General features: G+C 36.3%; 1 protein-coding gene across 2 annotated transcripts; it reads left to right on the top strand.

The window, feature by feature from the left end:
- Nucleotides 1-318: 318 nt before the first annotated feature.
- On the top strand, nt 319-5,382 carry LOC147297943 (P-loop containing nucleoside triphosphate hydrolases superfamily protein). 2 transcript variants are annotated; one of them, XM_086228787.1, is made up of 9 exons: nt 319-897; nt 1,065-1,279; nt 1,766-1,916; nt 2,241-2,432; nt 2,826-2,988; nt 3,071-3,306; nt 3,833-4,012; nt 4,098-4,220; nt 4,326-4,717. In XM_086228787.1, the coding sequence occupies exons 1-9, from the start codon at nt 433-435 to the stop codon at nt 4,404-4,406; spliced, it is 1,806 nt and encodes a 601-aa protein (XP_086084913.1). In that variant the 5' UTR covers nt 319-432; the 3' UTR covers nt 4,407-4,717. The 2 variants fall into 2 exon arrangements, with proteins under 2 accessions (XP_086084913.1, XP_086084911.1); XM_086228785.1 differs by lacking the exon at nt 4,326-4,717 and adding an exon at nt 4,747-5,382 and having other exon boundaries at nt 320-897.
- The last annotated feature ends 4,169 nt before the right edge of the window (nt 5,383-9,551 follow it).

Here is a 9,551-nt window from a genome sequence, read left to right as displayed (position 1 = left end):
GCAAGTCTATTATTTGTAAGTGCTGCATGTTGGATGGGAGTTGTTTAAGAAATGAGCTAATTGGGCTGTTATGTGTAAGTTTAGTTGGACAACTGGAAGGGCTCTGATATAAGGCCCAAATAAGGAACAATTTTACTCTAAAAAGGCCTTTAGTCAATATGAGCCTCATGTACAAGCCTTACTCACTCTGGGCTTGAGCCGGCCTACTTCGATACAAGCCCAAGCTGGTCGTTTTCTTTTATCGACTAAAAAGATGTTATGCTTTGAAACGCAATCAATTGTGGCTGAGAATGCATATCAGAATAAAGAATAAAAGCATAAAAATGAGCACATCCACCTTTCAGAACTGAGACCTCTCTCTAAATTCTCAAGCTAAAAGAAAAAAGGAAAAAGGAATAACAGTTTGGAATCAAAAGCTCTGTAAACTCATGCATGCTGCTACTCTTCCCGCCAAAACAGATGCTTTATAACTGTCTTCATCTGTTTCACCCACAACCTCTGTTAATCACCCAACTCCAAATCCTAGCTTCACCTCCCAAATTCCAATGCAAAACCCAATCTTTTGGCTTTAAACCCCCATCAAACCCATGTTTTCCTCACTTTCTCACCAACACCCCTTCTGGGTATCCAAGAATTTTTCTGGGTTCTCTCTGTTCTCCAAGTTCATCATGCTCTGCTTCGCCGGACGAAGAAGATGCTGACGTGGAACTGGACCGGCTCTTGGCGCTTTTGCCCGAAGAAATGCGGCAGAGAATTGGCGAGCACCCGGAGCTCCACCAATTGATTGAAGTGGTTATGGACTTGGGTCGAAAGCCACTGGCCCGGTTCCCTTCTGGGGACTTTGTGTTGTCGGAGTTCCCGATTACGGTTCAGGATCTTGAACATGCCACTTCTCAGGTGAGACATTTTTGCCCACTCACTGTTTGAGAAAATGACTTGGATTGTGGTACAAGTTTAGTGTGTGGTGGGAGTTTTAGGTGGATAACGAAGAGCTTCATTTGTTGGTTTAATTGATTTTATAAGAGAATACCATGCTTGCCACTTACTAGCTGCATGCTTTGTAGGTTGGTGATTTTGCCATCGACAACCGAGCAGGCATTAGCAGGACATTACATCGCATTAGTGCCATTAGGAATCGAAAGGGTGCCATTATTGGTCTAACTTGTCGTGTTGGTAGGGCGATATCAGGTAGTGCTAGTTTGCTGCGAGATTTGGTTCAAGACGGCGGTTCTTTGTTGCTCATTGGGCCTCCAGGGGTAGGAAAAACAACAATTATCAGGTTAGTCTTTATTTGAATTGATTGCACCCTGTTGCAATATCTAAGTAAAACTAGGAATGCAGGAAAGATAAAAGTTGCACTGTAATTTACATGAGATGTGGGATGCTTCTTAGGGAATTAGAATTTTCAAAATCATGCAATTTTAAATCTCCAGGATGAAATGTGAATCCCCCGATCTTAACACTTGCAGAGAGAACTCCACATTACATCCCTAAAACCTAATCGTATGATTTCATAGAGAAAGCAATTAGGCCTTGTGGTCATGTCTTCTTCACTGATTATGTAGTGTACTATGAGGGATTTATGTTATGGCGGTGCAAAATTACATGCTTCAACAACAGCCCTGAAATGCCCAACCAACGGCTTGGGGTACATAGTTAATTTTTTTTTTTCCCAATGGTATTTATGTGTTATCTTTGAACATGCGGTTTTTGCTACTTCTTGATGAGTGTATCAATCTGATTACTGTGATACTCTAATTTGCAGGGAAATAGCTCGGATGCTTGCAAATGATTATAAGAAGCGCGTGATGATTGTTGACACCTCCAATGAGATTGGTGGGGATGGTGATATACCCCATGCGGGAATAGGCAATGCTCGACGAATGCAAGTCCCCCTCTCTGATATGCAACATAAGGTACGATGCAGACCAAAAAAAAAAACATAAGGTACGATGGACAAATGTGGGATATCAATTATTTTGTTAAATAGAGTGTCGATATTTCCTGTTATTTTAATTGACAAGTTGAGGTTGAAAAGCTCAAAATTTCTATGTATTTTGAATTTCCAGTGATGGATATAAAGTGTCTAGGCCAATGAATTAGAGTATCACAGCATCATTCTATGATACTCATGCTTTCAATCTTCGTTTAAATCTTCTCTTATTCTAGTTTTTGAATAAGCTATTTTCTTATCTTCTGCTTTATATGATTCCTATGCTTATATATCTATTTTTATTCAGGTCTTGATAGAAGCTGTTGAAAATCATATGCCACAAGTGATTGTAATTGATGAAATTGGCACTAAACTTGAAGCAATGGCTGCAAGCACAATTGCACAACGTGGAATTCAGCTAGTTGCCACTGCTCATGGAGTAACTATCGAGAATTTGATAATGAACCCTTCATTAGAGATGCTTGTTGGAGGAATACAGGTGAGATGCCCATACTCAAAATGATATTGCAATTGATCAATATGGTACATTCAACAACATTGGCATGGCATTGCATATTTATAAGGACTGTTTATATTCTTGTATTAAACTTAAGTATGTTGAGTTCATTGTTAAATAATTATTATTTTTTCTTTATTGTGCATATGTTTATATTCCCCCTTCACTTTGGTTTTTCAATTTTTTTTACTTGATTGTTGAGCTTGATACTCAATTATTGATCTCAGTATAGTGCTAAAGTGGTAGTGGCATTGTATCCATCTCATACTTCCAGTTCTTATGATTTTCTCCCTGACTTCTATCTGATTTATTTATTTTAAATGTATAAGTTAAAGTTATTTTTTGTTCAGTAACATTGTTGCAATCATTTGTTAGAGCGTGACACTAGGGGATGAAGAGGCCAGCCGAAGGGGGGTTCAGAAGACAGTGCTAGAAAGGAAAGGGCCTGCAACATTTAGTTGTGGGGTGGAGATAATTTCAAAGGCTGAGTTGAGAGTTCATCGTAGCTTAGAAACAACAGTGGATGCTATCCTCGCAGGTATGAAGTAAAACCTCTACTATTTATTTTTCTTTCTCATCATTTGTGAATTATATCTATTAATCATGTTATGTTGGTGAAGGTCGTTTCCCAAATTTCGAAGTTCGCAAAATTCATTCTCAGGGATCAGAAGAAACTACTGAAAGGGAAAAGTTCCCTTGCAGTTCATTGGATGAAGAAGACGAAGATGTTATTGAAGATGCTCTAGATATGACTGATAAAGGACCTGGTTATATTGATTTCACTCCTGAGGTCTCTCCAAATACACGAGAGGATTCTAGGGATGAAAGGGTCCAACTTCGCTTATTTGTTTATGGGGTAAGGCACCATCACCTTAAAAATTAGACAATGTTCGAAATTGGATCATCTTTACACCTAGGATGAAATGGCAAGTTAACTAGCACAGTAGCATTTGCTTGTCTTTTCTTTTGGATATACAACATCAGTTTTTTCATACTTGTTGCATAACACTTTTAGGCTAATGAGTAATGGGTTAATGACTGAAAAATGGAGGCAAAATTTGAAATTACCTTGAACTGCTGGCTTAGTGGTTATTGATTCAGTGATTAGCCTCTTATGATGTTCTGTAAAAACGATTCCTGCTTTTTTCTCCTTGAAGAGAAAACTATTCTCGCCATAGATCATAGGTTTTCTGTCAACTGAAACTGAATGTAGATTTTGTTTCTGCATTGTTGCTCCGTTGATCCTGGTTTAGTGAAATTGCAGCATTATTCAGGGAAAACAATAAAATAAATTAAAGTTGAATTTTGAATGATAGAAGCAGGAGTCTGATTATTAAAGTAAATTTCAAGTATAGTACTTACAAAATGAGCAGTTGTTTTAGATCCTAGAAGCCAGTGTAGTACAAGGGATTAAACAGTTGAAGATGGATGAATCAGCTGTCCAGTTTACAGATGATCTCAGTGAGGCAGATGCACTACTTGCCTTGCAAGCGAAGCTCAAAAAGAATCCCCGGATTCAAGCTGTAGCTAAATCTCGTGGCACACCCATTTATGTGACTAAGGTAATCAAAATTGCACTTGCTTTTTTATTTTTATTAGTAACTCTTCATTGTTATGGTTCATCATTCATTTCTCTTTTTGTTCAAGACGAGCTCGTTGGTGGAAATAAGAAAGGCAGTTCGGGCATTAATGAGTGATCATAAAGATGGTTTGAAGGATTACGGGTCAGTAGACAAGATGAACTTGTCTGAGAAGATTGATGCTTTAGAGGTGATTATGACCTTCTCTGCCACTTACATATTCTTAAAAAAATTCTGTGATTAGATTTCTTTAAGTAGGCAAGAAATGACTATGCTATCTTTTCCCAATATTCAGCTCCGCATAATCCGCCAACACAAGCCAGGCCAGACAGTTAAAAGTTGTGTGAATGTCATTAAGACTGAAGCTCAAATCTGATGATAACTTAACAGGAATCGTGCTTTAATTTTACTAGCATAACACACTTCTTAATATTTTGTCCTATTCCACAAATCTTTTTTTCTTTTTAGCTCAGTGCCTCAGGCATGTGCATTAGTAACTGTCCTAGGTTGGCTCATAAAAGTCCTATTCCTTCAAATTTCTCTATATTCACTTCAACATGCCTCAATAGTATGGTCTAGACAAGAATATGCCTCAATAGAGGCCCTGGAGAATGTTGATTTATTTATAGTCCCTCTGGGATATTGGATGTAATCAATGTCCAGTTCAATAAATCTGCATGCAATACAATTCCATAAAATAGTTCTCTATCTTACAGGAGGCAAGAATAGCCATTGAACAGGTTGTAATTCCAAAAGGAGAACCTGCTGAACTTCTTCCAAGGCCATCCCACATTTTATCTCTCCAGGTTGAACTTATTCGTAAGTACCAACTAGAAGCAGAAAGAATCGGTAAGGAGCCAGATGTGCGCCTCCGTATTCTTCCATTTGATACTACGATGATAAAAGAGAATGATACTAGCGAAATAATTGATGCTGATGATGAATTTAATGACTTTCTCGGTACCAATGGTAACTCAAATGGTTCACTCTACATTGTGGACAAATTACCATTACTTCCTGAGTAGTTATTAGGATGTTGTCATAGAAAATTGCTACTCTTTATTGCTAAAATTCATAAGGCTACCGTGCGAGCTTGGGTGAGAGTGTCTGCACTGTGACAGTCTGATCTTTAACCAATGGCCTTACTTATGTACTACAGTCAAGCAATTCAAATGCATTACTGTTAGAAGCTTGTAGTTTCCAGACCAAATGATCCATTAATGAACTGTATTATAATTATCTTCTACCATAGCCAAATCTGTAAACTTCATGTATATGATTTCTGCACTGTTGGAAGCAAGGATTTGTCATTCGTGCTATCTATAGAGGTGTTCATCTTTCATTTTGGCCGAGTTTGAGACTTACATATATGGGTACTATTTTATTTTTGAGCAAATTATAATTTAGTATCTTAATTTTACATGTTGTTTCAACTTAGTACCCAAACTTTGAAAACTTGCAAAAAAGTACTTCAACTTTCATTTTGTGTCAAAATAGTACTTTCGTTAGTTTTCTGTCAAATAAACTATTATCTGCTGACGTGACAGATATTTCGTTTTTTTCCCCATATTTAAAAAATTAATAATATTTTTAAAAACTTTCGAATAAAATTAAAACTTTAAAAAAATTTTTAAAAAATTTGGGGGGAGATGGGCATGGAGGGTTGGGGTTGGGTAAAGGGGGGTGAGGGGGCTGGGTTGGGATTGGGGTTGGGTGAGGGGGGGTGGGTTGGGGAGGAGCTCCGTTTGGGGGAGAAAGGCAGGGGTGGTTCTAGGTGGGGAAGAAGAAACAGGGCGGGGCGGGGCGGGGCGGGGGGGGGGGGGTGCGACGGGGCTGGGGCTGGGGCTGGGTTGGGCAAGGAGAGGGGGGAGGATGAGTGGTGAATGGGGCTTGGATTGGGTGGCTGAGGCTAGGTGAGGTGAGGTGAGGTGGGGTGGGGTGGGGTGGGGTGGGGTGGGGTGGGGTGGGGAAGGGGAAGGGGAAGGGAATTGAATGTTTATTTTTAATATTTATTTTAATGTTTATTTTAAAAGTTTTAATTTTTTTAAGAAATTTTTTTATTCAAAAGTTTTTTAAAATATTATTATTTTTTAAATGTGAAGAAAAAAATAAAAATATATCTACCACGTCAGCAGATAATGATTTATTTGATAGAAAAATTAACGGAAGTACTATTTTGACACAAAATAAAAGTTGAGATACTTTTTTACAAGTTTTCAAAGTTTGCGTATTAAGTTGAAACAAAATGTAAAGTTGAGATAATAAATTGTAATTTGCCCTTTATTTTTTTATTTACTTCAATTGCTTCTATATATTTTACCTAGAAAAGCAACTATTGAGGACGGTGGTGCTTTTATTTCAATCCATTTGTAGGTAGTATAAGAAAAGCACCCGTCCAAGCGTCCACTAGTTTAATCCTATTCAGCTCCACAACATGTTCTTTTACACACCTCATCCTTATAAATATTCAAGCCACATAAAGAGGAGTTTCTTTCTTGTAATTTGACCTCCAAATGTCTTCTAGGCTTTCTAGCTTGTTGTGCGGCTTGTGCCGTTAAAGTGATAATTAATTTTAGAAAAGTAATGCTTTTTAGTCCTAATATGAAGTGGTCCATATATACATTAAGAAAGATTCAAAGAAATATAGGAAAACTATTGATAATGATAGAAAACAAATGAACAGCTTCAGCTAGTGCGAAATCTGTAAGAAAGTGTATAAAATCGACAAGATAAAGACATAAATATCTAAGTAGATAATTAGATTAGATATATGAAGCAATTACCAACAATGACACTTCATCTAATTTGTATGCGTATGAAAGCGAATTATCGTTATAATAAAGCTAATTTAGCTTTTATTCGTTTATATATAATTAACCAGTAGTGTAGATTTATACGTGTTAGGAAGATTATATTATATCAAAACGACAATTAATTAATTAAGGAGGGAAATTAAAGTAGCACAATATTGCAAATGGAATTTGAGTATACACAATAACAAATGGAAACTCGGAGTCATATATATAGTATTCCAAGTTTAGCCAATGTCTAAACCAAGGAGATGCAGATAGGACATACATATATACATATAGCGATCTTGATGACTCAGAAATTTTGAATCTATGTGCATATATACACACACGTCTGGAGGACATCAACTTTTTGTCGATCACTTGCTATATTGATAAAATGGTTTTATGATTCAGCAAGGTATTCTTGAATTGGGAACTAATTAAGTGTAGATACATGTTGCTCCAATTTGTGAGGCTGATATTGGAGGTAGGTTGTCAATTATTGATAAAGGTTCAAAATAGCAACCCTTCTCAATGCCTCATTGGAAAAGTTGTAGAGACGGAATTTTCATTTGGCAGTTAAGCAACTTTTACTTCCTGACAAAAATACAAGCATGATCTGCAATTCTGCATAAGGTCAAATTAGTGGGTTCATGAGATTCATTGACAATTGGCGCACACACACCCCGCACACACAAATATATATATAACTCCACCTTTTGATGAGCTTAATTGACATGGTGTGCGCTGCGCAAGACAAATTTTGGGACCCTTAATTGGCATCTATATTTCTTTAAGTTTTAAGAAAATTAACACAGTTGAAGATGGATTTGTGGGGTATTATGTTGTTTTTGAAAGCCAAAAAAAGGCGAAAAAGGAGACATATGGCACTATCTATTTGCCAAGGATAGAAAATGCTTTAAATGTAATTTAAATATATGTCGGCGCGCATTATATTATATAAGTAGTTATTTATATATCACACTTTTACTGATCACATTGTTGTGCATATTTTTATAAATTTAGATTTTTAGATTATTTTTTTTTTTTGTGTTGATCTTGTGTTTATGTATAAGATTACATTGTTTTAAGATTCTATACATTAATAAATCTTCAATATAAATTTTAAATACTAAAACTAGAAACCAAGAACTATCTTAAACACTAAAAATTACGTGGTTTTGGACTTAAGTAAGATCAACACTAAAAAAATTTAAGTTTTTTAGTGTTAGATGAGCAGATAATCCAAATCCTTACTATTGGAACCTACAATCCTAAAAGCTTTAAGTTTCTAAAGCTTAGCGGAAATGAATGTGAACTATCAAAGTCTTTTTCGCAACTTGTGTCAAATAAACCTTTTTTGTTATTTTTTTTGGCCACGTGTCAAATAAACCTTTACAAGTCATTGTTGAGGGAAAATCGATCTTGACAATATAAAAAGGAATGGAATATTCATGGACTAGCTGATAAGTTGATAACCAAAGTATGCTTTCAATTAAAGTATTAGGATCCCATTTCACATTGTAAATAGAGGATTCTATATATACCCTAATAGCTTCAAGTTTAATTAACACTCAGAAGCTCTGAGACGCACAATGGGTAGCCTCAAATTTTGTTTTTGCCTTTACCTGGTGTTGCTTTCATTTTCAAGCTCTGATCAAACTCGTTTTCCTGTGCCATTGTTATTAAACAAGAGCAACCACCGGACAATGATGGAGGCTGCCAAACAAGTGTTGAAGGCTACCATCGAAAGACAAGCCGGAAAGCCTTTTGAGTCCAAAAGAGTGAGTCCTGGAGGACCTGATCCGCACCATCACTAGTCGGTCTCATGAAACAATAATACGTACTTTTTATAATAAGTGCCATGAGATCAAATATGAGTGCATAAGGGACAATTCTACGGCCATTCCAAAGCCTACCCACCAATTGCTAGAAACATTTTTCTTTAATTTGATAAGTAATACTCTTATACTTACCTAATGTTTGCAATTTAAGACAGGGATCGAGGTGCTGCATTTGTAACCGTTGAAATCTTCGAATAGTTTATTCCAACAATTGTACGGATACCCATCATATTGTGCATTTGTGCTCCATAATCCATTGATTGTTGCAAATATTCCGATATAAGGATAATTAATATATGGATCATGCATGGAACAAATAGCCATTCTATTGATGGTGGGGCACTCCCATTGAACTCATTCTTGTGCACCATATACATATATGTTACCATAACAATGGCCGCATCAAATATATGCGCTCTCAAATTCAAGCACTATTAGTTATCAGAAGGCCCATTAATATTTTGTAGTTGGTAATTAGAAAATGAGTTGAATTGCCTGCCTTTTCTTTTATTACAAATAAGAGCAGTTTGACCATTTATGCATGCTTTAAATTATGGCCATATAGCTTTCGGTGACTATTAGCTAGCATTCAAACTTATTTAATAAATTTTGGATTATATTGTGCTTCAGTGGAGCCTCTGAAGATTGATTTCCACTTAATTATCTAAACCCTAAACCGACATTGAATTTCAACTCCCGGTCATGATTTACATATATATATCTAAATTATCAGTTTGACTTTATGAAAGTAGTTTTAAAATCAATGAAACTTATCTGATGCTACCAAGTGCAAGTGGCCACCAGAATTTAGTGCATCATTAACATTATCTTCTTGTTGGTCGATGGAGATCTATCCGGAAAGCTGATGAACAAAACAACATGTGG

The sequence above is a fragment of the Dryas octopetala genome, chromosome 1, assembly GCF_963921425.1.
Source record: "Dryas octopetala chromosome 1, drDryOcto1.1, whole genome shotgun sequence".
Taxonomy (NCBI): Eukaryota; Viridiplantae; Streptophyta; class Magnoliopsida; order Rosales; family Rosaceae; genus Dryas; species Dryas octopetala.
Note: the sequence above shows the minus strand (reverse complement) of the source record. Positions and strands in the feature narration are given on the sequence as shown.

Bases quoted from the DNA above. Each gene is read 5' to 3' on its own strand.
- LOC147297943 (XM_086228785.1), top strand. From the start codon at position 433: ATGCTGCTACTCTTCCCGCCAAAACAGATGCTTTATAACTGTCTTCAT. The intron at 2,433-2,825 runs GTGAGATGCCCA...ATCATTTGTTAG, and splicing joins TGCTTGTTGGAGGAATACAG to AGCGTGACACTAGGGGATGA. The intron at 2,989-3,070 runs GTATGAAGTAAA...ATGTTGGTGAAG, and splicing joins AGTGGATGCTATCCTCGCAG to GTCGTTTCCCAAATTTCGAA.